Below are 27,477 nucleotides of genomic sequence, written 5' to 3' on the forward strand. Positions count from 1 at the left end.
GCAGACACCTACCGGTAAATATCCGCGATAGATCAGGATCTTTTCTTGGAATCGACTTTATCGATTAAAGAAAAATATTGTACGTACCGCGCGCAGTCGCCGCTAGATGTTATAATTCGCGAAGAACTTCAGAGGGATTAAATTCAATTTCTGTACGTTTAACAAAACGTTTACGGAAAAAAATTTCGCGTTTTATTTCTCTGAACGGGAATTGCATCTTAAGGAGATACTCGAAGATGGGAGAATTCGAGCAAACTTTCTTTTTCTATTGGAATATATCGGTGAGTTATTAAAATACTCCAACATTATGATGTTTTCCATATTATGTATAAACGATATAAAAATAAAATTGATGTCAATAAGAGGCATATTGCTGCATGATTTTTCTCTGTATACAGATTTTCATAATCGTATTAATTAAGATATGATCATTGATATTAAGATCGATATTAGACGATTTTTAATTCGCAACTTGGGACTCAGAATTCAATTTACAACTTTGTGTGTTATATTAAACAGAAAATATATTTTAAGAAATAAAAACTATATATATGTATTTACATATACAAAATAATATACTGAAATATATACAAATATATATTAGCAAATGCGATATATATGAGATTATAAATAAGATACTGTCTTGAATTTTATTGAATATTATTGATTAAAATTTATTTAATATACGAAAATTTTATACAGTAATATTCATAATTAATATCTAACTAATTTCTACGGATTTCAAAAGACTTTCTTAGAGAAATATTTTCGTTAAGCCCGGCTAGCTCAGTCGGTAGAGCATGGGACTCTTAATCCCAGGGTCGTGGGTTCGAGCCCCACGTTGGGCGATTTTTTTTTATCACATCGTTACTCGTTATCTAACGAAAAAAAAAACAACTCGTTTCAAAAAGTTTTCATTTTACTTTTATGAAATCGTGGAATACTTTTAAGAATTGGAAGATATATGTATATATTTATATATGCATATGTATGAATTGTATAATATTATGAAACAACTTCCTGTTCTAATTTATTTTTTTTTACAGGAAAAGCGCAAAACAAGAAGGAATATCTTACACCGTACTCTTCATTATAGTAATTCTTTGTCAACACTAATCATCCGTCTACGAATTAGAGACAGACGTGATATAAGGTAACTGCATAAGGTGAAAGGCCCTGATCAGGTAAGGAATTTGTTTCTTTCTTGGCTGATTTATCAGCGGGCGCACGTGTGTTTTTTAGCTAAAGAATACGCGTGTAGTTCACGAAGAACTTGTATAATGAGAAAAATACTTTTTTTAGAATTTTTTTAGACTGACTTTGGTCTGTTTCAGGCTGCCATAATCTCTAATCAATATAACGACTTTCAGTTATCGCCCATTTCGGCAATGTTATAATTTCGTGCAGCTATTTATTAGAAAAGTATTTAGAAATTACAATATATTTAATATCGTATACAGTGATGATTGATAATAGTGATCGATATGAGAGATTGAGAAGTTTCATAAAAATAATATTTATATTAAAATGAGTATAATGCGAAATAATTTTCAACATTGCAACTTATTATTCTTTTTTAAGATTTAATAATATTCTTAGATAAATAATTATCGCATTTTTTAAAAATAATTTTTTATAACAATCGTTAGACTAAATGTAGAAAATATAATACAATTAATTAATTATTATTAAATAATAAGATACATTACATTACATGCTTTTGTTTCTATTCAGAAAAAACATGCGTTGTCTGTTAGATTGTTTCGGGCAATTAGATTGTTTATTCTAATGCAATAATCGAATTTTGAGTGCTTTGGATTACATATTATTTAATAGAGATAAAAAAAATATGATAAGCAGTCAAAATAATTTAGTAGAAATAATTTTAGTCTTAATAATTTTAGATTTAATAATCAAAATCTAGATTATTTAAACGTTTGCTGTATTCAATTAAGACATCAAACCAAGCACGATTCATCTCAATTACATGCGAGAGATTCTAACGTATCATTAAGTTTAGTCTCGAATCATGTCGCATACCCCGCAGACGCGGACAGTAGCCCCATATAAAGATATGTGTATTGTTTTTGCTTTCGACATTATATCATTCATCTAAAGAGCAAAACTCGAGTTTGATATATAATTATAATTGGAATGTGCTTCTCTCTCTTTCTCACTAAATAAATAAAATAAATAAATAAATAAATACCTTTTGTGTTTGTACAACAAATCAAAAGGTCTTTTCTTTCTTCTGCGATAAATCAATAGATAAAAAGAGAGTTTGTGTTAGCAGAGAATCAGAACATATTCTGTCTTATTTATCGTCCACGCTTAAACCTTTCTAAATCATGCGTTTGCACTTTGATAACTCACGGATCAATGTGTCTACATGCGCATTCGTTTCGTTACAGTTCTGGTTATATTTATAACGATTTTGCTAACAGGATTTAGTATGAAACATGATCCATTGGTTGATGAACGAGAGGGATCAGGTCACGTACAAGCAACTTTGTTGATGTAATACGAATCGATGCGTACGCGCGCAAGAAGTAAGATAAGGAGTCGACGATCGCGGTGAGACGAAATCTTTCATGTCTGACTAAGCCGGGCGCTTACTACTTGCCGCTTTGATTCGCTTGATACTTGCGCGGATTCATTCGCGATGTACAGTTTTTGGGCAACGATTGATTATAGCTGTAATATTTTGATAAGTATATATTTCGATAATACATATTTTTAACGTTTCACATTTATATCTCTCGAGGAATGCTTGATTAAATCGATATCAATATATGAGTCCTTAAATTGCAATTCTTAAACATTCCTGGATCCTACAAAGCTTGAAGTTTTACCAGCAACCTACTTTCGCGATTCATATTTTCAGCTGTTATCGACTCCATATCTATAACCGGATAACGTAGCTTGACCTAATTTTGTTAGGGCTGTACGCTTGCATGTTGTCGAATCGATATTATCCCGGTTGACAGGCGACAGCAGATTCGACAACAAATTCGACAATATTTTTGTAGATTTAGTTGGATGGGAAAGAAGTTTCTAATTATATTTTTTTTATAAATATAATTTTTAAAATATTGAATTAAAAATATATGAATTTTGTATAATAAGATTAATTATCCTTTTTTTATTTCTTATTCTTTTTATTAATCTATTATATTTAAGTTTACGTGTTATATGGATATATTGATCACGTTTATAAATTATTATAAATAAATTAAATAGAATATTAATGTTATTTATGAGATATTAAACTTTGTTATTGATATTTTTTTTTGCTATTCATTAAAATATGTAATCAACATATATGCATGCCTTACAGGATGAATCACGACAAGTTGTTAGGAAGATAATGCCTTACTTTATCAGTTTCTTCTTAGGAAGCTATGTGTCCCTTGACCTCCTCTTATTGCTTCTCGGATTGGATCGTATATTTCCTTATCTATCATGCAGCGGATGTGCCTCTGAATACCGTACAAGTTCATTTTGAGAAGCCGAGTGTGATTATGTAACGACATCCGTTTTATTGAAATCAGCTTAGGATCTTAAAATGTCGCGACGAATGAGTCATTCAATTATAAATCCTGAAAAGTTTAAAAAGAAGTTTCTTTATTTTTTAACTCGCAAAATAATTTTAATAATTATCAACGAAAAATAGCAAACGTTATTATCGAATACTTTTTATATACAACATCATACAGTTATCTGTAACGTCGTGATCTAAAGTGTGCTAGTGTTGCAAATTATTAGATCCATTCGTGATATTATGAATCAATTGTTCAACCAAAAATGGTGCACGAATTTGCGTTGAATTGATTGGCCTTCAACCCCGCACCGATATTATAATTCGTGTCAATGTACCTTCGAACAATTAGAAAGCGAAACAAGACAATATAAAATTCTTATATATATATTTATTTAAATTTAATCCTTTTATAATACATTTATATTTTATGATAATTTTTTATTCCAAAATATATATACATCTTATTTATTTTAAATATTATATATATTATATTTTCTGCGAAATATTGTAATTATCTGATTATACAAGGGAACAGCAATAGAGGTTTATAATTATTATTGCGATTTAGAAACTACATCGATGAAACTAACTTTATGAAGATACAGTTTTTATTAGGCAGGTCAGAGTCAGTCGCACTTTATTTTGGAAAGCCCATCTTAGCTATTTTTGTGAGTCTGTCTTATTTATCTAGGTCACGGGCATTTGGATAGAAGAGTTCTTTCTTCTCGTGTACGGTTAACTGGGATTTTAACTCGAGTCATTGACGCTTCGAATGAAACGAGAGAAAAATGTCGATCAACGACTTTTTAATACGTGATTTTTTAAACATTTCTCGTCTATGTCATTTAGAGGAAGACAAAGAATGAGAGAGAAAGAGAGATAAAAAAAAGGAGAAAAACATTTAATATTTTTTTTATCCCGCCGTAGTGTGTAAAAGCGTCGGGACATACCAGGCGTCTGCGCATCGCGCGAGGCGCGCTATGTATAGACGGTGATACGCCTGGGGCATCGGTTCCTTCGTGCGAATTATATGTATGTTCATTGCAGGGCCGGTCATCGGCCAAAGCGCATCGAGCCGCTTCTCGGGTGCGGGAACATCATTAAAAAAACGTCTCATTCTCGAAAGTCAGTCCGAGCGCGCAATCGAAGACGAACATTCGATTCGCCGGAAGAAATTTGTAATTCTCTCACGTCAGTGGTGTACGCTTTTATCGGCGCGTTTTTCTTTTTAAGATTACACAATCCGGTTACTTGAGGTAAATCGGAAGCGAAACGTCTTTATAATGAAGAAGAATGTCGGAAGCTTTTGCAAGAATTCGTCGTGAGTGAAATTTGAATGTGAATGTTTTAATGAAAAAGTGCAGTTTCCTCATCAGCTGTTTATCGGTTGTCAAATAAATTTAGAAGTATTTTTCAATGAACACGATCGACAAGTTTGAGGAAGGATTGTGCTTGGGATTGGCAATAGTTTTACAACAGTGCAAATAATAAAAGGTAATCTCAAATCTACAAATTATGTAAAAGATCTCTTCGATATACGGTTCATTGCAATGTAGATTTTTAAAAAGTGTGTTACTAAGATAATTTAAATTAAATATTAAAAATAACAATTTTATGTTTTAAAAATGATGACATGCTAAAATTGACTTAGAATTTATCTATCGTTAAAATTAAGCGCTTTGTTCGGCGCTTTAAAACTGAAAATGTCAAAAATTTTATATTAATTATTAATTCGATTATATAACCAACTGTTTCACTTTCTTAGTAAAAGAAAAGTAGAATTTTTACCTAGCTAAACGCATTTTATTTTTTAGCTAAATGCTATGCTTGTAGATTGAGATATGCTCGGACTGAATATACATAAAGCGTTATCGCTTTTAACAATTTTCATGAGTTCTTCGTCGGTCACGAATTTGACTTGTAGAGTATTCGCCGCATGATGCTATTGAAAGCTACATTTATCGAGTTAAAAATGTCGCGTGTTTGTTTGCCCGAAGAAAAATTATAAATTTCGGCATACATGAAACGGCAGCAGCGAGAGCCTGTTTACAGTGATGGTGCGAATAAACATTTGTTTTTCGCGCCGATTATCTTCACGGACTGGCGACCGAGAAAACAGATTGTTTAATCGTAGATAATTATCCTTAAGGCCTATGTTAATTGTTTGCCGTATTTTCATTGTTGTACCGACAATGTCAACGTCAAGTAAATTAGAAAAATAGTCAAGAAAACTAATTTTAACAATAAACAATTAAAAAAAAAGGAAAAAAGTAAGGAATAAATAATTTTCCGTGAAAAATTTAAAAGTTAAGCTTTTTATTAAACGAAGAAGTTAAAATAATGATAGATCATACACATCGATAAAAACAATTAAAAAATAAATAAATAATTGAACAATATAAATGTAGAAAACTTTTTTTATAAGTAAACTATGTAAATAATAATTTTAAATTTATATTTAAAAATAACGTTAAGTAAAAAATACGAGAACCTTTTAATGATTCGTCGATTATTGATCGTATACATGTATAAAGGCGCACGTGGTCTTAAAAATTTTTTTTTGATTGACAACATTCCTTTCTTCCCTCGAGTTTACCAATACTATTGATTTCAATGTTGATGCTACGCGGAAAATCGCATCGCAATTTATGCGATAATTTCCGTTGTCAGAGAGACGTGAGATATCGATTATTTCGCATTCTCAGAAAAGTGCAATCGATAGCGCTTTTCGAATTCTGTAAAACCGCTTGACATTTCATAGATTTTAATTTTATTTTAATTCTTTTTTACAAAACAATTTTTCTACGAACACAATATTTTATAATAGATTTTTTTTAAACTTGTAGCTCTGTATGTACTCAAATGTATTCAAATTTATATATTTTTTTTTTCTTTTAAATCGAATCGGCACATAGCATTAAAGAGTTAAAACTGAAATGAATTCATACTTAATATAAGTTATGTTTTAAATATAAAATATGAAATTTGCAAATTACGGATTCTTGCGTCGAATATTTTATTCAATAATATTTTACGGAGATCTCGAAATGGCGATAATGAGACATCTCGTGAAGGACTGTCATATAAATATAATGCGAACGATTGTTTCGCAAATAATACGATGGAGCTAGTCGAAAACTCGCGTGATGCTTGCGTAATAGCGATAAAATCGTTAGCAAGCTTTCCGATAATATCACGGGGTAGATTTGTCCGATCCCGAAGTGCACAAACCCTCTTTCCCTCCTCCGAGTGAGGGCGAGTAGCAGAGAATGTAGATACCTGGCCCCAAACTGTACACGAGTTGCGAGTATTGATCACGTCGTCGGCGCGACGTTCTGGAGCGGCCATCTTTAGAGGAAAGAGGAAAATTGTCGTTGGCAAAATTGACGCGCACTTTTCTCCCGACACGTCGAATAGTACGTGAAAATTTTCCGAGGCCACGAAGACGCGTCTCTTTGCTAGTATAATGATGATAAACTGGCTCAAAAAGTAACGCATGTCTTACGAATCCATCTGTCAAATAACTAAATTGAAATAAAAATGAGAAATATCTTTTTCTAATTTAAACTATTAATTTTTAAAATAAACTTTTATATAAATTTTTGAACATATTCATCTACTTGTAGATTCACATATAGAAAAATTGTTCACATTAATAATATTAAATAACTTTTGTTATTTATTTTTCAAAAAATGAAAAATGAAAATTGTCATTTTTATAAGATTTTTGCATCCCCACACATCTCATTTACCATGAGCCAAAAACTTTATATACTTATTCCGATTTTTTGTCTAATTTCATCGAACTCACATCTTTTCATAAAGAGGATCTTAAAAAATTAGTTTTTGATTACAGCAAAGTAATCTGTGTTTCACATTTTTTCCGAAAATATCTATCTCGCTCGTGGACGGTGTATCGAGCGCGGAAATCGCGCAAGTCCTAGAAAACAGACTCGAGTAACCCGACACGCGTGTAGATCGTGTACGGTGTATAGTATTTTCTCAGAGTGTCACGCACGATCTCCCGCTAAAGGTGTGAGTCAGATTATGAAAATGTATCGAGCGCGGGGCGTTTAAGGAGCGTTGAAAAACGCTAACGACATGTTTGAGGTAAATCGACTCGGACAGAAACGGAGTCACGTGTGTGTCGGACTCCGCGGTATATCGATGCGCTATTATCGTGCAATTATACGCGGTTCGACGCAGATAGCGTATAGCTGTCTCCTCGTCGCGTAGCGATCGTACTCTCGTACAGATGAATGAATCTCGAACGATGATGAACGTAAATCTTTCTTGGAAGCGATCTATAATGCATCTCGCGAACCTCTGTCTCATCGCATCGATAACACATTTAAACACGCTCCGTTATCAATAATGCGCGATCGTATCATGTCGTTACACACATGTTTCGTAGCGAGAATAAATATGTATTTTGCAAAATCTCCTTCATCTTCTAATCTTTCACAAATGGATTTAATGCGCGAGTAAATATTTTCGATAGAAAGATGAGATTCTGTAATTTATATAAATATCCGTGATATCTTCGCATATTTCCTTTTTTTCGCGAGAAGCGATAACAGTATTCGCTATTATCCATGATTTCTCAATATTGAGTAAGAATAACACGGCTATCAGTTCGGCCGTGTCTGATGTACGTTGATTTAAATTCGCGAGTATGTATTATAACAGATGCTCGATAATGTATTCCGCGGACACGTGCATGCGCGTGAGTAATAAGTTTATGCACCGGGCGTTGCGTGCCCGAGCGGGACATACGAGCCGCTTTGGCAACTTGATTCATCCATCTATGACATACAACAAAATCTCGATTACTTTATGATTCAGTATAAAAACACTTTCATCTAATGCATTCGACAAATGTAAACATTGGTATGGCGCTCTCGCGTTGCGAAACTCTTAACGCAAATAGTATAGATTTCTATATTATATTTTGACATTGTAATGTCAACCTTGCTTTGATCTTTGCTTAAAATATTGTGTATTAGCAGTTGCCATTTAGACAAGACATATTTTGTATTACGATTGAAAAAATGATGAATATAATTTAGAAATTATGAAAAAGATAATTTCTCAATGATTTTTTTTTACTTACTACTTATTTACCGAATCAAATTTGATATCAATTGAAATGTTTAGGATATTTCTACTTTATTAAAATATTTAATGCCTAATAAAAGATTGCTGAGATACCTGCATATTGATATGTCACATCTCATTATTAATTATTGAAGAATTGATGTTAAAAGAATAGTATTATGAAATAAAACGAATGATAAATAATAATATGTATCAAAGATTTATAAAATTTGCAATTATTTCGTATTGAAATGCTATTATTTCATATTAAAATACTATTTTATATTATTTTCTTAAATATTTATTTTACAGTTATAACAACGATTAATAGAGCGGATGTGCCGTTTCTCGATGCACCTGGTAATTATTCGTGGCCTCGCATAATTGCTGATAAAGCTGCGATAATTTTCATCGGCTATCGAACGTGAGCATTGATACAACTATTGCGTAAAACAAGACAGAGAGAGAGAGAGAGAGAGAGAGAGAGAGAATCTTATTTTTCTTTCGTAAATTAAAATTTATAATGTTGCCTGTGCTCTTATTTTATTTTGTTATTGTAATTGCAACGTGTTCGGTTCTTAAATATTCAAATGTATTTCAAAAATACAAATAGTCAAGAAGTAAAACAATTTGTGCAAGCCGCGAGAATCAAGTTTGATTAATATTCGAAGGAATTAATGAATTGCTCTCTGTAGCAATACTAATTTTGATTTCAATTTTGTTCAGTTGAAGGTTAACAACTAAGTTATTATGAGTGGAAATCTTTGAAATATGTTAAAATAAAAGACGAAACTAATTCCGTTGCAGAGAGTAATTGAATAAAATTATGCGAAATTAATGAAATTGTCGCATAGTCAATTAAAATGCGCTGAGTTTTTAAATTGAAACTTTAATCTTTTCATTAACGTTTACAGTCTTATTGTTACTTTAATTGAACATAAAATTGAATAATTTTGCTTTATAATATAAATTTTTTATAATTTCTTCCAAAGAACTTACGTTTTGATTGCATTAAGATATAAGTACCTAAATTCTACGCCGCTGTAATACAAATCGCTATAGCCATTAAAATAATTAAAACGGTTGTTGATGCGTAATACATGTTTTTATATCGAATTAATCGCTACAAATGGAAAAATTCGCGCAACGATTTTCGCGGAAGATTATCACGGAAGCATATCCGCTCACTTCGGTTTTCTTCCATTTCCAGCATTCCCATTTCACTCTCTCATGCTTTTTATTCTCTATCCCTCTTCTTCTCGCCGTTCACCGCATCTCTTGTCACACTTCCTGTCCGGACGATAAGGAAAAAAGAGTCGATAAGTGATTATTCAAGAATTACATATTCGTCTGCATGTTTTTCTAGGTCAAACGCGCAGGTTTTCTTCTCGCGAGGTAGGGGGGAGAGAAGTTACAGTATACCGGTAAGATAATGATTCACGCGGTTTCATTTTACTCGTACACACACTGGAAACGTACTCCGCTTCAAGTCGTTCGGTTGATCAATTAGAATTGAAGGGGAAAAGATTTTTGTGTTGGTTGACCAATCAAACACTGTGTAAAAAGTTCAGGATCCAAGTAGTGCGGATATGGTGGTTTTGGGAGGGCAAAGACGTGTAACGCGTAACGCGATGTTTAATTCGCGATCAGTTCACTTGTCGATCGTCGTTCGACCGGCATGGTTTCGTCGATTTCGTCTTTCTTAAAATATTCTCGTCGAGAAACGAAGTTCGCAGTTGCGCACAATAACACGCGGATCATAGTGCGATCGATCAGAACGATCGATTTGGTTCGGGCGAGAGTCAATCAATTATATATAAAGTGTAAACGATGAAGAAGTTAAACATGTTCATCCTTTTGAAGAAATACACGATGCGACACGATCGCGATGCAACACCTTTGTTGATGAATAGAGCAGAAAACGGGGTGAATTGTGCATCAGGTGAGGCGAATCTATCACTTTTAATCAATTAAATTCGGCTATCTTTTTTGTATGTGATACGCGCGCGAAGAATTGTAAATAAATTGATGTTTTCATTATGATAGGAAGAAACTGAAAAAAATTAATCCATTATCTAGAAAAGACAATTAAAGAAGATTAATTAGAGACATTCTCGATCTCCGATCTTCTAAACATTTTTTCTTTTTCACTCGTTAGAAATCTTATCAATGCGACAAAAATAAATTCTTTAAAAATTGTATATAAAAAAATTAATATTTATTTATGTTTCTTAATATTTATAATATAAACTTGATATTAATACAAAAAATTTCTAAAAATTATATATGTGCACAAATCCTTTACATCTTTTGAAATGTAATAAAACAAGATATTTATCAAATTTAATATTAATCAATAATTGCACAATTTTGAATTCTGGAACTAGAATTTTTTTCACGTTTTACGTAAAGAAATTAAAATCCGTAGCTATTTTTGCGTTTTGTCATTCAAAATACGTTGTGCTTCTAGCATCGAGTGTGGCCAGCTCTCGAATGTTATTCGCGAGATGTACCTTTTATCTAGCTCTTCACGAGTACGTCTCTCTATTGACATTTAATTTCTCATCCGCTTAGCGGAATCCTGTCTCAATCGCGGAGACCTTGCGGTCGCTAAAAACTCCGACGTACGCACGATTATTCATGCGAATATCAGACGTGATATGTTTCTTCCTCAATTCAGCAACAACGTTCGCCATATTTACAACAGCGACGATCGCGTCAAGGTTTTCGCGAAACGCGCGCGCGACACACATTTTTTCGCACATTCGCACATTGTGAGGGCTGCAGCTGTGCCACGTGTGGCGATTCAATTCGCACGTTTCTACATTGTCCCCGTCATCCGTTTCTGTCCTCCCGTCACCCTCGCGATGCAACAATCGATCATGCGCACATCGTTGACGCGAGATCGAATTATTAATAGACGTTTGCGTACACGCGTGTACTGAATATATACTCGTAAATGTCGCCTTTACAGCGTTCTCTTAATTGCATGCTTAATTGTGGAGAACCTTCAAGGTTACAGCTCGACTGTTTGTCGTACGGTGTTGTATGAGAATTTTACATCGATCGTATCAATTAGGCGATTTATCCATCGTTGCAGTAAAATATATATGATAAAAGATTAATTCTAGCTGAATTTTTTTTCGAAGAAATAAGAACTGGATCAATTAGAGAAAAAAATCCCAGATCTCCTAAAGCATGTAATAGTACTTTGTGATGTACAACTCTTTATGGTATTAACATCAAGATCCCCGAAAGTGATCAGTGATTTCTCGTGCAACTGATTGTAGAAAGCATAAATTTTGTTTATGTATGTGATTTCATTTGCAGATCATTCGAGATATGAGTTGCAAATCTTTGACTAAGGATCTAAGATTGCAATTATTTTCATTACAGAAAGTAAAATTAAAAAAGTATACTTTACAATAGTTTCCATAAAAACTTAATGACTCATACTAATTTAAATACCCTTACTTAGACAAGAAATTGAATTCTCACAAGGAAAGAATAAATTTCGAATTCCTTTAAGTTTAGAATTTCCTATTAATTTCGAAACACTAGATATAAAAAAAAAGTGCGAGACGCATTGCGGTAAGGATTTTTGACAAAATCGATTGAACGAAGAAATCGGATTTCAAGGCTTCGTCACGGATATGTTCAATCAATTTGCCATTTCATTTCGCCGTTTTTTTGCTTGTCTGCTCGTTTCTTTGTTTCTCGTCTTTCATTTCCACACGCTGGATTACATTTACTATTGAAATTATTAGAGCTTGACGAAGGAAAGAAGACAAAAAGTCGGATCAAACATTTAAGACATTTACGTAATTTTATATGTGCGTCCATTTAATATCTCGTTCCTTGTCTCTTTTCTATTATACGTTTACTATCTAAACTATTAGAGCTTGAATAAATAAAAAAGGATAAACAAGAGTCAGATTAAAGAATTAGAGTACTTGCAATATTAATATACAGAGAGTTAAAAGAAGGAATTCTTGAGATTTTAAATAGTATTTGTTAAACTAAATAAAAAGTATTGTATAAGTTTTAATTAACATAGATTAATATTAAGTAATAATAAGTATTTTTGAAGATGATAGTAATAGCAATCACGTTTAATTTTGCATTCGTCCGAAAAAAAAAAAACAATTACATGATATATGCGGGCTATTGAGTAAAGGGATCTTCGACATCTTCTGCTTGACTGAATCAATTAACGAACCCTGATGATCACATTTATAGATAATTGCGATAAATGGCCTATATTATTGCTAATATATAATTATTTTTTTTCTTTGACTACTTACGGTCAGTTTCATATTTTAGGATTGCTATAATAATCTATTATCATGATACAAAATTGCAAGTAATAGTAAACATTTATATTATTTTGGTGATGTAAAGCTCTTGTACGTATGTAATATTAATTTTGTTTGATATCTTTATTGATTGCCAATTAATAAACATATCAAACAAAATTACATTTGCGCACTGATTTCCGCGCCAAGCTCTCAATTAGCCTGTCTATCTCAATAATATTACATTTATATTATTAGTTTTGACACTTGATTTCCGAAATTCATAAAAAATAAGAGGGAGACTAATTAATATCGAAAATTATCATTGTTTTAATTATAATAGAAAATCGATTTTTAGATAATAACAATGCAATTTTCTCCCTTCTAGTTTTTAACATTCAGTATTATTTCGTGATTAAAAATTTCAGCAGATGCAAATCGGAAAATATTGTGTGAAAATATAGTCGGTAGTGTCGAGTGTCTCAAAAATAACGTCCGGAATTTTTGGTCTTCCTTTTTTTCTTTATTGTTTCGATATTGCATCTTTTGCTGAAATACGGGCGCATAGAATGAAAGCGTTAATTGGATTAAGGCCGAGCGGATACTCGTCCAACTTAATTACTTGCGTAGCTGTCAGTTTGCAACCATTGTAGTTGCGCTAAATTCTATTAAATTCCCCTTCGTAGCCGCTCCATCTCTATTGCGGGACAAACTTCATCAACTATAGCTTGTAGAGAATAGGGGCTCACATACATCATACACAAATATATAATTACGTTTTATTCATTGTTTTTCTATGAATTTCTTAGTCATTTCTTTCGGTAAAAATCTTTTTCTTTCATTATACTCTGTTTCATCTCATCGAAGTCCTCGACATTCAGCACTCGTGTATGGAATTTCGTGATTCTAATTTTAGCAAAACTGTGATTCACTAAACATCCGCGGATTTCGCAAGCTGTTTTGTACTATAAGGCGGGGATCCGGTCGCGCTAAAATCATGTTGCATGATAATATTTCGCGCTGAAAAAAATCAACTGTATTTTTATAATGTAAATAAGTCTAATAATATGTTACTTAAAAATTATAAACGATGTATTTGAATGTAATTTAATTTTTTTATTTTATTAATATACAAATATATATATAGAATAGCAAAAAAACTTGCAATATTTGAATAAATAATTCAATAAATTTTATATTAGAACAAAAAATAACATACATTTGTTTTGAGATTACGTTTATGCTAATATTCTAAATTAATTTTATCATGTTATACAATGTTATACATTATGATTTAAAATAAAAGATACATATAACAGAGTAATATATTGAAAAAAACAAACTATCACACATATCAACTATTACATCGCTGTCAATGTTTTAATAATTTTATTTTTATCTTTGTCACTTAATATCGAACATGTAACTTACGTACGATTTTTCTTTGCAACATTTAACACAGTTATATACATAATCAATAATGTTTACGAGTATATATGCATCCGTGATGCCTGTTTCAATGAGCCACTCCTCGACTCATAACACGCGCGTACATTGAAATTCTTATAGCGGTGCGATGATTAATAATGGGGCACACTGATGCTCCCGCTTTGTCATAATTTATTGCCACGTTAATACGAAGTGATATGTGACACGCGTGATGCACGAATGCAGATCTACAAAATATGAATTTTTATTGACTTGCTTCAAGATATTTACAATAACACGGTATAACAGTGCCTATTGATTCATACAATCGTTTGCATATTTCTCGACATCGAAAATGCTCACACCGATCTTTTTTTCTTTCAAATTTGCAATATAATTATTTTTTTTTTTTAATATTCCATTATACGAGCGATATTTATTTAATTATTCTGTTCGACAAATTTTCCGTGCGTATGGAAAAAAACTTACGTTACGGAGTATCACGGAGCCGTTGTTATTTCGCGAACGAACGTATATGGATGACAATGTCTTGTATTTTTACACCGCATAAGCTGTAACGAACTTGAGATCTCGACTTTTCAAACGGACTCATTCACGGCCGTCCTGAATATCATTAGTGTCTTCCTGTATCTTACGGCGTCAAAGAGACCAGTCGATTACGATCGTTTAGCGCACGCGACAATTATCCATTCGAACCACGACGTTTCAGCTATTGGACGATTAACACCTTCCGATATTCCCGTATGATCAGCGCGTATCCGCGTTCCTCGCAATGACGGAATTGTTCTACCTACCGGAAATCTCCTTAAGCGCACACAGAGTATAAAAGAGCATGCTTGTTCTGCAGACAATGATATTCAGTCTTGTTATAAAAAAAAAATATTATTCTTTTTCATCTCCGACTCGAAAATTTGCGCTATTATCCAAATAATTTTAATGAAAAATTTGTATGTTAAATATTTTTATTAAAAAAAAAAAATTTCGAGCAAGAAGCAAACAATTGTACAAATAATTCTGAGAAAAATTACATTTTTGTCGATTCCATCGTGTTAGCTTTATCGGCAAGAAGGTTTGAACGACCGTTCGTTGTCGCGCGAACGATAACGCATTCTTCGACACTCGTCTCGGGTTCGGAGCACAATAAACAGACTCTGTTTCCGTCCCTTGGCTCCTACAGACTGCAGCTTCGCGGTATCGATAAGGTCCCTCTTGCCGGACACGATTCCTCGACGCCTTTTAAACGGTCTCTCACGCACGCGGTCGATGATATGTTTATAAACTATTATTATTGCGGTCGATGAAATCCAAACACGCGCATTTATATTAACCGATCCCTCTGAGAGGGTCTGAGTCACTTTTTTATGATGGGGGTACAACACAAGTCTGTCAGTCGAGCGATATTTCTCGTTCCGAAAGGGCTGTCCTTCCGAAAGGCACGTCAATCTCGTCGATTCGATGTATCTTATTCATCAACGATGTCGATGAATGAACAAAGTGTTTCCTAGCGAGTGCGACAAAGGTTTCGATTTCTATCTCGATTTCATGATATAATTACATGATATAATATATGAAGAAAAGTTTTATGTGCAAAGGAAATAGTGAGTATTATTTTCGAGAGAATATAATTTTTTTAAATGCAGTTTGTTTGAAGATAATTAGTCGTGTGTGTGAAAAGATTAAATGGCAAAATAAATCATATTCAGTGGTGTATAATAAATAATTAGTAGATGCAATTTATTTCTTTTTTAACGGCATTCTTTGTTTCATTTCGTATATTGCAGGGAATAATAAATGGGAAAATAAAAAAAATTACAGGGAAACATATAAAAAAACCGCTTTTTGAGAAAAAGAGAAACAAAGTTGATCATTACCGATGATGAGACTTGCAAAATAAAGATTTGCGAATCTAATTCGAATAATTCAAAACATAGAGACGTACTTTGTGTACAGAATTTGTTAGTGTATAAAAGTTTAGAGGTATAAAAGAGAATTACGACCGGCTGCACGGTTGCTATCAAACATTTCTCACTGTTTTGTCAATAGAGCGGCATCTCACTCGTGTTAATGTCTAGTGTTAGTGTTAGTATCAATTTCATTGATGTAATACAGTGCATCTCCCACACCGCGGAATAAAAAGTTAGTAACTGCGTTTGCTTTTGAAATCAATGTTTGGGTTTGATAACTTTACCAGTCTAGCAGATACAAGATATGAATAATGCAATAATATATATCAACAAAGTATATATTAAGAAGATCATTATGTATAATTTTGAATCTATTCAAATCTGAAATATAGTCAGTGTAACAATTTTTTCTTCTATTGAAATCTATTTGAATAATGATATTATTTTTATTATTTTTTTTTTTCATTTATAATCAAAATATATCTATCGTTCAAAGAGATAAATCTCACTTTTATAACTTATTTTTATTTTATTTTATTATATTTTCATATCAAAGAAATAAATTTGTTGTCTTTAATAATAGAATATCTATTTGTCAATTTAGTCATCTAAAGAGTTTATATCAGGAATTTCTTTTTCGCATAAATGATAAGCTTATTTGTTGCAAGCATTGCACAAGAATATCACATATTTCATTTAATATACTTTTATCTGCGTTGAATCACTCACAAGTATTTCTTTCGCAAGATTGTATGAATCTCTCTCTCTCGTTCTCTCTACTCAATATATCTTGTAATAATATTTGTTTACTTCTATATAATATTACTGGGAAACACTTACATATTACGTTATCTATCTGTATCATTAAAAAATCAATAAGTAATTACAACACAAGTCCTATCTTTTGCAAATACACTGCCAAACCCATGTGTGAATTAGATATTGTATGTCTTGTAACATTGGCACAGCAGTCGATGCAAAGTAAACGATGATGATCGATAAAACGCGCAAAAATCGAGCTCATTGAACCATCGTGAGATAGTGATTCTATGAATCATAAACAGTTCTATCGCAAGAAAGAATGTCCTTACAGAAAAAAAAGAAACAAAATATAACGCTATCGATGAATGTGTTTCCGAAGATGCAATGTGGTGCAACGATGCAACACGCTGCATTTGAATAATTTGAAATTACAACCAGATAAATGCGAATTTTTGGGCAAAGAAGTAATTTATTTAGGTCATATTATTTCGGAGAACGGAATAACTCCGGACCCGTCAAAGCTAACGGCGATAAAAGAATTTCCAACGCCCCAAAAAGTAAAGGACGTACAATAATTCATAGGCTTAGCCGGATATTATAGAAAATTTATTGAAGACTTTTCCAAAATAGCAAAACCGTTGACAAAACTAACAAAGAAAACCGAAAAATTTGAATGGACAACAGAGCAACAAAACGCCTTTAAAATACTAAAAGAAAAACTAATGACGGCGCCAGTGCTAAGATTTCCAGACTTTAATCAAGAATTTACAGTGACCACCGTGCATTCGACTATGCAATCGGAACAGTGTTGTCACAAGGAAAGGTGGGCGATGACCGGCCGATTGCTTACGCAAGCAGAGTATTATCTCGCGCGAAGCAAAACTATAATACGACAGAGAAAGAATTGCTAGCGATCGTATGGGGCGTAAAACATTTTAGGCCATACGTATACGGCACAAAATTTAAAATCGTAACCGACCATAAACCATTAATATGGCTTTTTAATGTCAATGATCCAGGATCAAGATTAATCCGCTGAAGACAAATTAGAAAAATATGATTATGAAATCATACACAAGGCCGAACGAGCGAACGCTAACGCCGATGCACTGAGCCGCAACGTAATCCGAGATACGAAGGAGGTAAAGGAAAAAGAGCGAGAAATTCTAGCGATAGAAGAAGAGACACACTCCGATGAAGAAAATACATACGGAGAAAGAAAAGAAACAAATATATGAATATCATATATTTGTGCATATATGCTCTTAATGTACGTACAGGAGGACATCAAGGAATCGAGCGAACTATACGAAGAATTCGCTTAATTCATAATTGGTCAGGATTAACAAAAGATGTTGATAGATATATAGCCAAATGCGAATATTGCCAAAAAATTAAATTATCGCGAAAAAATAAAGTACCGTTAATAATTACGGATATGCCCACTAAACCGTTCGAAAAATGCGCCCTAGATATTGTAGGACCATTAACCGTCACAACAAATAGAAATAAATATTTATTAATCTTCCAAGATAATTTAACGAAATTTAGCAAAGCGATACCGATCCCTAACCAAGAAGCGAACACGATTAGTAAGAAATTTATTACAAAAATTGTATTAGAACACGGAATTTTGGAAAAAATCCTAACTGATAAAGGCATAAACTTCTTAAGCGAAATATTTAAAAATACGTGCAAATTATTAAAAATAAATAAAATACAAACAACCGCCTATCACCCGGAAAATAATGGCGGGTTAGAAAGATCGCATCGAACATTAGCCGAATATTTGCGACACTATATAAACGAAGATCAGACAGACTGGGACGAATGGATACCGTTCGCGATGTTTACATATACCACATACAGCCACGGGATACACATCCTTCAAACTAGTTTACGTACATCAAGCGGAGTTATCTATATCTCTAACGAGACCGCCGAAACCAACGTATAACTACAACGATTACGCGCAAGAACTAAAAAAAAGGCCACGAGCCACGAATCAGTTCGCAAAAGAACGTATAAAAGAAGAAAAAATAAAAACAGTATGATAAAAATACTAGAGAAATAAAATTTAAAGTAGGCGACAAGGTATGACGAAATTAATGTACGACGAAACACTCCGACGCAGACGATCCAAAAAACTCGAATCCCTATGGACCGGACCGTAAACAATAATTGAAAAGAATTCCGACGTAAATTATACGATTAAAAAGGGGAGAAAAACAATGCGCATGCATACAAACAGACTTAAACAATTTACTGAAAATTTAAACACTTACCTTAAATATTACGAAAACGGCCAGGCGCTCGGAGCGGGATGCCGCGACTTTTCACCGGGCGTCGACATCCCCAGAAACCCGGGCACATCTCCTCGGGACAGGGCCCAGTGCTCCCGAAAACGGAGGCCATCCGAAGACAGGGAGCAGAAAGGTGATGACACATACGCGATACGCATCACCATAAAACGCCGGGCATCACACATATTTTGTGCCCGCAACAAGGCGCGCACACGCGACAAATCACACCGCGGATGTGGCACTACCTCCCTAATTTCACGCGCACCCGTCACGCAATCCACGGAAATGCGAAGCGAAAAAGGCTCCGCGCTTCGGTATACAGCCGCACAGGCCCGCTCGAAAGAATCGAGCAAAAGCGATGGGCCACCCAGAGGGTCGCTCCTGCAAGCCCGACACATAACCAAACTAGAGTCGGATAACACCTTCAAACACCGCACACAATAGGAAACCATGATTAGATTGAAAAATTCGAACTTGTCTTAAAGAAGCCAACGCTACGAGAAGAATGAGCGAAAACGCGACGACCCGCAGGAAAGCGCACACGAAATCCATCCCGGAGAAGCGCAACTAACCAATAATAATGCGACACCATAGCGAAATATAATATATAAATATAATATTACAAGATACTCGTCAGCTGGAATAGCCAACAATCCAAGGGTCTCACGGAGTCCGAAGAAATAAATTCATCATGCGAAATCCAAGAATTTCAACATAATCCAGGCCTATACCTTGAAAAAACCGGAGAACTATATTTTATTAAGGAAACATGGAAGTTAGTCATTAAATTGGACCTAACCACATTAAACAAAAGATACGAACAAATATCTAACTATTTAAAAGAAACCAAAAAAATGAGCGATGACACCATGAGATTACAAAATCACTACCATCGGGATGCATGTAATGCACTCGATATAATAGCAAAAAGGGAAGCCAGATATCTTAAAAATATAATGACACAAATTCAAACAATCTATCAAACATCGACTAACCGACGTAGAGGACTGATAAACGGAATAGGCTCGATAGCGAAATCATTATTCAGAACGATGGACGCGAATGACGAAAAACGTATCAATGAACAATTAGATCTATTAGAAAATAAGCAACAAATAATACAACACGTAGCAAAAAATCAAATAGAAATATTAAATAACACTATAGCACACATTGAAAAGACAGAAGATAGATCAGAACGAAAAACTTCTGCAACAACGGGTGACAGTATACATGGAACGCACCGAAATAAATAAACATTTCATAATAATTACCGCAGTCATTACAGAATTCATACGCGACGCGGAAAATATAATTGAATATCTAAAGTACACACGAAAAGGAACAATGCACCCGAAATTAATGCCAATAGAAGCAATTATTACAAGTCTAAAAGAAGCGACGCAACAATTGCAACAGGGACTGTACTTCCCCTTTAAAATATACGCCGAAGATTGGTTAGCAATATAGGATAATATCACAATAAGCGCGTTTTACGATAAAAGAAATGTTTATATTATACTAAAATTTCCGTTAATTATACAACCAAGTTACGACATTATAAAAGTAATTACACTTCCCGTATCTACACATAATAATAATACATTAATTTAACACAAATAAATAATAATATAATTGCAGTAGATAAGGAAAAACTAACTTATCTTAGAGTATCGGAAAACGACTTAAAAAATTGTATAAAACAAAACATTAAGTATACATGCGAAAATGCGATACCAATTTATCGCACGAGTCGGAACGAGCCGTGCGAGATACAACTGTACACACAGTCACAACAACATAATTGCAAAACAAAAACTCAATAAACGCGATTTGGACTAGACTACACAGCCACATACTTGGCTATACGCAACCAATAAATAAATATACAATGCGATAAACAAACCGAACGCAAAAGAATTATTAAAAATACAAGAAAAATTTTATTAAGAGGAAAATGTAAATTGACAACGCCAGACATGACGATTCAATCGACAAAACCGTATACGAAGTAAATATAGAAACCTATTTACCAGAGTCAAATATGACACTCCTACAAGACGAAAAAAGGACACACGACAACGATACTTTAAAAGACGTGACAGAACACCGAGCGGAATTAATAAAATTAAAAGCTGAATTAAAAAAATTAAACAATAATGTACAAGATAACGAACAAAAATTCTTTACTCAAAACAATTTGTTTATCCAATGGCAACAAGCGGACTAATAACAATAATTATAATAGCGATTGTAACGTACAAAATTATAAAAACAAAAAACAAATTTAAGCAACCATCGGTAAGGATATGAGAGGAAGAACCACGTATATCTTATGGATTTCAAGACCGATATTAAAGCGCAGTCTAAGCACGTGATTTTAAATAATAAGAAACGATTATATCAAACATTAAACGGGAAATGATTGTAATCATTAGAATAAGAAAGGGTATAACTAATTGTAAGAAAAACGTTGTACTCCCGTTTTTCTTTTTTCAATGGGGGAGGGATGTTATAGACCAAATAGCTATAACCGAATTATTATTAATATTAAATAGCTTAAAGAGATATTTCTTAACACGAATAGCGAGATATTGCGAAAGGTGTGTAAGGTTACCAGCGCTGTATGAAACGCTGACGAAGCGAGCCATGCGCCGAGGCTAAGCGATTGGATCGAACTACCAGAAATGCAAAGGAATTTCGATCGAACGATCTCAAATTGCATTTCGACCTAACGATTCGAGCGACACAATCACATATGGTGTTGTATTATTTTATATCAGCGCGTGAGATATTATTATTTAATAAAAATTTTTGAATAACTGAACTTTTTTTATGTATTTGCATGCGCAATATAGTGAGGATGTCTAAATAAAATTTTACTGTTTTGCGTAGACGGTGATTCTCGATGCTCTCGTATCCAGTCTAAGAAGGGACGTGAAAAGTCTCCAACAGGACTGCTAAGCAGATTTTATTCTACGATCCAAATCTCACCATTGATTACGAAAACATCTCACGAGGATCTTCCGATAAACATGTCTCGAGCTCCTCTTATAGCGCCTGAGAACAATTTGCAAGCCGCGGATCGTTGTAACGTTGTGATGCTTGAGGTATGCATTTAATGCACAATAAATGTATTTTTTTTTATTAACGCGAAATTTTTCTTTAAATTATTTATTTATAATGAAAACATAAAAAAAGTAGTTAATTTTGTCGAGTAGAATATAATCAAATTTCTAATCAATTAATGCCTAAAGTGAAATAAACTTTAAATTACGCGAAAGAAAAAAAACGCTATTATTATGCACGATCTGAAGGGGATATATATATTGTAATGATTGTAATAAATTTTGATATACAGGCTGGATTGCCCGGTGATTCGTGGACATATTGTGTCGAGCGAGAACAACTGGCCAGAAGATCAGAATGGTTTCGGGCGATGCTCACAGGTCCACTTGCACCACCATCGACGAATTCACCGCCGTTATTGCAATTGCAACACGTTGACAAGCGGGCGTTTCATCACTTTCTCAGGTATATATATATATATCGAGCCAATACTAGACAGTACGCAATGTACGCTGCAACGTAGGATGCAAAATTTGCAGGGTCACAAAATTCTAATACGCGCCAATAATTTTTCAAGTGTCTAAAAACATGTGAAAATTGACCGCTTGCTCTACGATGACCCTTATCCGGCTCAATGCTATTCGCTTATAAAATTTTGTTATTTAATCAGATATATTTAGTAATCCTATTAATAGAGAAGGAAGTAGACGGAAGGAAGGAAGCAACAATCTTGATTATAAGGATATTATAGAAACATTCGTAAAGACTAAGGCCAGAAAACATAATTTTAAATTGCTTTTATCTTATCTTTCTACAAAACGTATTAGTAAAAAAAAAGATATTAATAAAATATATAAAATATATTAACCCTCGACAATATTAAAAGAAATACAAAAATAGAAAATATACATAAAAATTTAAAAATATAAAAAAATATAAAAAAAATAAAAAAGTATAAAAAAAACGGAACCATTATCCTGCTACGTCCTCGTCGTGGTTCTGGGTAGCGCTAAAAGCAGGAATTTTTGAGACTATTTTTTATTTGCTTTTGCAGCCTGGGCGCGCGAGCGAAAGAGCATCTAAGATATTCGTAACGACATCGTATATATATAAATTGTATAATATATATAATATATATAATATATATAATTGTCGCTTAACTTAATAATTTAAGGTGGAAGAGGTGCTCGATGACACTCGTAATAAATGTCTTTGAGATTACTAAGCTAAGCTATTTTTCAATTGCTTTTGTAAATGTTTAGGATCCCTTTAATCAATATAATCTTAATCTTGAGAATCTTGCCTTTTTTCATTTTTTGTTTGACTCGCAAAATATTATCATAATATTATTACAATAGTCAAATCACAAAATAAATTATTTTCATAAAAATAATTTCTATCTTTGCTTTTGTTTTTAATAATATGTTCAATCTGTTGTACAGATACCTTCACGACGAGCCCGTCAATTTTATATCAGTGTCAACAGCTAGGGCTACACTCGACGCGGCTCATCAGTATCTTTGTCCGGGACTGGCGCAACTCGCCGTGGAATACCTGCAGAATCATCTAACACCATCGACAGTACTTGAGATTTATCAAGGTCTAGGACTCTATGCGAACGATCAGAGAGAAGGGGAAGAACGTTCCAGTTCGGACAGATCAAACTCACCAACCGTACCAGTATCGCCAGGAGACGATGCCGGTGCAATAGGTATGTGCGGCTTTTCTTCTTGCGATTACATACAATTTTCTCTTCGGATTACAATTAAAATTGTAAATAAATATTTGATTCAATTATTATTTGTGCTTATAACGCGCGAATAAAGTTATATTCATAATTGATGTATAATTTAAATTATGTATTTTCTGTAAAGTCTGAAAAAAGGCAAAAATTAAAAATGAAAAAAGGCAAAAATTAAAAAAGATTTGTTTTCTTCGCCTTGTTTAATTTTTCAAATATTTTGTTTTAACTAATATTTTTTGTTTACATTCTGTGCAGCCGCTGTGTGTACTGATCTTTTGCTCAAGTGCCTGTCAGTGATCGACTCGAATCCGGCGACAGTGCTAAACCAGGAACGTTTTGAGGAACTCAGCATCCAGGAAGTTGCCGAACTAGCGTATCGCGATACTCTAAATCTTGGCAGCGAGTGCATCTTATTCTCCGCGTTAGACAGGTGGGCCGCGGCTGAATGTAGAAGACAAGGTATCGAACCTCTTCCAATCAACAAAAGGCTCGTGCTTTCGGACGATATTTGCTTCAGTGTGCGATATCTTCTTATGAACGATCGGGAATTCGTAAGTGGCCCTATGGCGAGCGGCATTCTGACTAACGAAGAATGCGTGCATATCGTCTCCAAGATACTAGGACATCCCGAAAGCTCAAAAAATGATAGCGTAAGTATATATGTATATGCGTACTTAATCGGTTATTTACACTGATTCATTTCTCAAAAACATTTTTGGAACGGATTAAAAGAATTAAACTAATCGTCTATAAATAAAATTCGATGAATATAAATTTTATTATATTTTAATTTCATTTATTCTTAATACCAATGGAGGATCTTATTATAAATCTACAGCTTCGGAGTTCCACAGCTGTCCATCCGTCCAGGTTGTCTAATACACCCAGGATCGGCACATATAAACGTGATGAAGACTGCAATATGTTAAGACCGGGCAAAAAAGAACGACAGGATAATCGTAAAAACAGAAGAAAGGAATGTGCCAGTCAAGGGCAAAGAACATGCGCTCGGATTGGAAACTGCCTTATACAAATCCTAGCTTGCATGTTTGATTAAAAAATGCTCGATCTTGATTAATCATAAAACTTTCAAATCTCCCACCGAAAAAATATTCTCTTATCTTCTTATATTAATTTTGTCTTTTCGGTTGCAATCTCAGCTCGCGAAACTAAGATATGAGACAATGAAAATTAAAAGCGTCGCAGAAGTTCAAAATATATTTGATAATCGTCTGAAAAATTAGATATTTATTTGATAATCGAATTTAACATCTATCAATCTAAAAGATTGCCAGTATAATTGTATAATTCAAGTAAAGTTTATGTTACAAGCGTTTTGTAAAATCGGCAAAAAAGAGTATCGTTAGTCTTTTAAAACATTGATTTTTTTTGTAGACCCATATTTTATAAAAAAGAACCTAGGTTTTGTGTGAAAAGGTTGAATTTATAAAGAACCTATAATATATATAAATTTCGGGGATTTAAACATTTTTTATTATAACGTCAGAGCACTTCTTCGCATAAAAAAATGTTTTATAGATTTTCTTATTAATGTAAATTTTGTTGGATATAGAAAGAGCGATTTTTTATCATTAAAGGAATTTTGTTAAGAATTAACTAAAAATATTATAAAATCGTGCAAATCACGTTACTTAGGCGATATTTTTAAAGCCGATAGACTGAAATATATCGAAAGAAATGTTTTATAATGTTTTTAGAGGCATATTTAGAGATCTCTGGCTAATTTTTACTGATAAGATACTATTTTAGAGGAAAAAAATGAGAACTCGCATGCATGTATGCTGATTTGTTAAAATTTTCTATTTATGTAAAAATTTAGAATTGTTACGTATCACTTCCATTTTAATATTATAAAAATATTTTGTCGTTTACACGTATTTTGTTATCTTAGAAAATATTTAATCTTCTCGCTTGCAGCTTTCGCATAAGATCTATATATATATCTTATAAGAAAATGAAAAATTTCAAGCTTTTATTCAGTGATCGAAAAGAAAAACTATTTCTACAGATATAAATTATTAATGAACCAAATCTAAAAAATCTATCTTTTTTATAAACATCTTTCCTAAGTACTTTTTGTAAATTTGACATATACGAAAGTATGGGAGAAAATATTCGAAATTGATGTACGCCGCTGCAAACGTGTAACCTATTGAGTATAATCATGTCTTTGTTGTGTTCATAATTGTTGTTCAGAGTATATGATCTTGAAATTATTTATAATGATGTGTATATAGAACCATGGCTGGTCCGTGAGAATAAGTGATGTATAAGAATATATAATATTATCTTGTAAATGGCGGATCGAGAGTGGATATCCGCCATTAATTTTTGAAAATTTATTTTTCTTATTTATCGAGTATATACATTTTTCTTGAAATATCCATATATCTATTTATTTTAATAAACAAAAATTTATTATAAACAACATTTTAAACAAAAACACAAACGTTTTTGAAAAATTGAATATATCACTAAATATATATTATAAAAATGAGAAAGATTATTGTTCTATATTGATAAGAATTAATAAATTTTTATAGCTTTATATAAAAAACATTGCGCATTCTCACAATATACGTATCGTTGCCATTTATGATATATATTTTTTAGTTGAGTTGTTTAACATATCTATAATGAATCTTTTATCATACATGCTTCAATAGAGTTACAGACTGATCATACGATAATGCTTATATTTAAAACCTCTGTGATTGTCGAGAAAAAAATAGGGAACCGATTGAAACAAAATAACTGAAACTGTTTTAAATATATGTTCCACATTTATGTTCTTACTTTATCAGATTTTCTCTATTTAAAATGCCGATTATTTTTTATTTTTGTAAATCTAATGAAAATGTCATTATAAATCAATGTAAGCACAATTCCATAGTGAGAATAGTAGAAAAAAAATTATCAGCACTAGTCATACTGATTCTTTTTTTCCAAATAATTCAGTTACCAAATACATTAATAATTCCTTGCACATGTTTTAGAAATGAATATGTTTAACAATGCAGAGAAAGTGAAATAGATAAAATAGTGAAATATAGATAGTAATCCGTGTTGTGTTGTAGTTATAAATTTATATTTATTAATTTAGTAAAAAGTATGTCGCCTCAACAATAAATTATTGAATGGAGCTCAAAAGAGTGCAAAGTAAATAAAATATGTACATCAAAAAGTCTTCTGTGTATTAATAAAACTATTACTAATTAATTATTATTGTAAAATGTATTACAATAATTATATAGATAGTGATAGTTAACTTAAATAATATCTTAATAGTATC

The 27,477-nt window shown here is 32.8% G+C and overlaps 1 protein-coding gene and 1 non-coding gene across 6 annotated transcripts; both read left to right on the forward strand.

Moving 5' to 3' along the window:
• The first annotated feature begins 136 nt into the window (after window positions 1-136).
• On the forward strand, window positions 137-27,471 carry LOC126849197 (BTB/POZ domain-containing protein 6). 5 transcript variants are annotated; one of them, XM_050590826.1, is made up of 8 exons: window positions 137-281; window positions 1,047-1,184; window positions 8,951-9,062; window positions 22,247-22,461; window positions 22,713-22,885; window positions 23,863-24,131; window positions 24,420-24,814; window positions 25,003-27,437. In XM_050590826.1, exons 4-8 carry the CDS (start codon window positions 22,387-22,389, stop codon window positions 25,219-25,221), a joined length of 1,131 nt encoding a protein of 376 aa, XP_050446783.1. In that variant the 5' UTR covers window positions 137-281; window positions 1,047-1,184; window positions 8,951-9,062; window positions 22,247-22,386; the 3' UTR covers window positions 25,222-27,437. The 5 variants fall into 5 exon arrangements, with proteins under 5 accessions (XP_050446783.1, XP_050446784.1, XP_050446779.1 ...); XM_050590827.1 differs by lacking the exon at window positions 8,951-9,062; XM_050590822.1 differs by lacking the exons at window positions 137-281; window positions 1,047-1,184; window positions 8,951-9,062 and adding exons at window positions 4,599-5,035; window positions 10,005-10,580 and having other exon boundaries at window positions 25,003-27,471.
• Trnak-cuu (transfer RNA lysine (anticodon CUU)) lies at window positions 776-848 on the forward strand. Its single transcript has one exon. It is a non-coding gene; the product is annotated as a tRNA-Lys (tRNA).
• Window positions 27,472-27,477: the final 6 nt, after the last annotated feature.

This window comes from Cataglyphis hispanica, chromosome 4 (assembly GCF_021464435.1).
Source record: "Cataglyphis hispanica isolate Lineage 1 chromosome 4, ULB_Chis1_1.0, whole genome shotgun sequence".
Lineage (NCBI taxonomy): Eukaryota > Metazoa > Arthropoda > Insecta > Hymenoptera > Formicidae > Cataglyphis > Cataglyphis hispanica.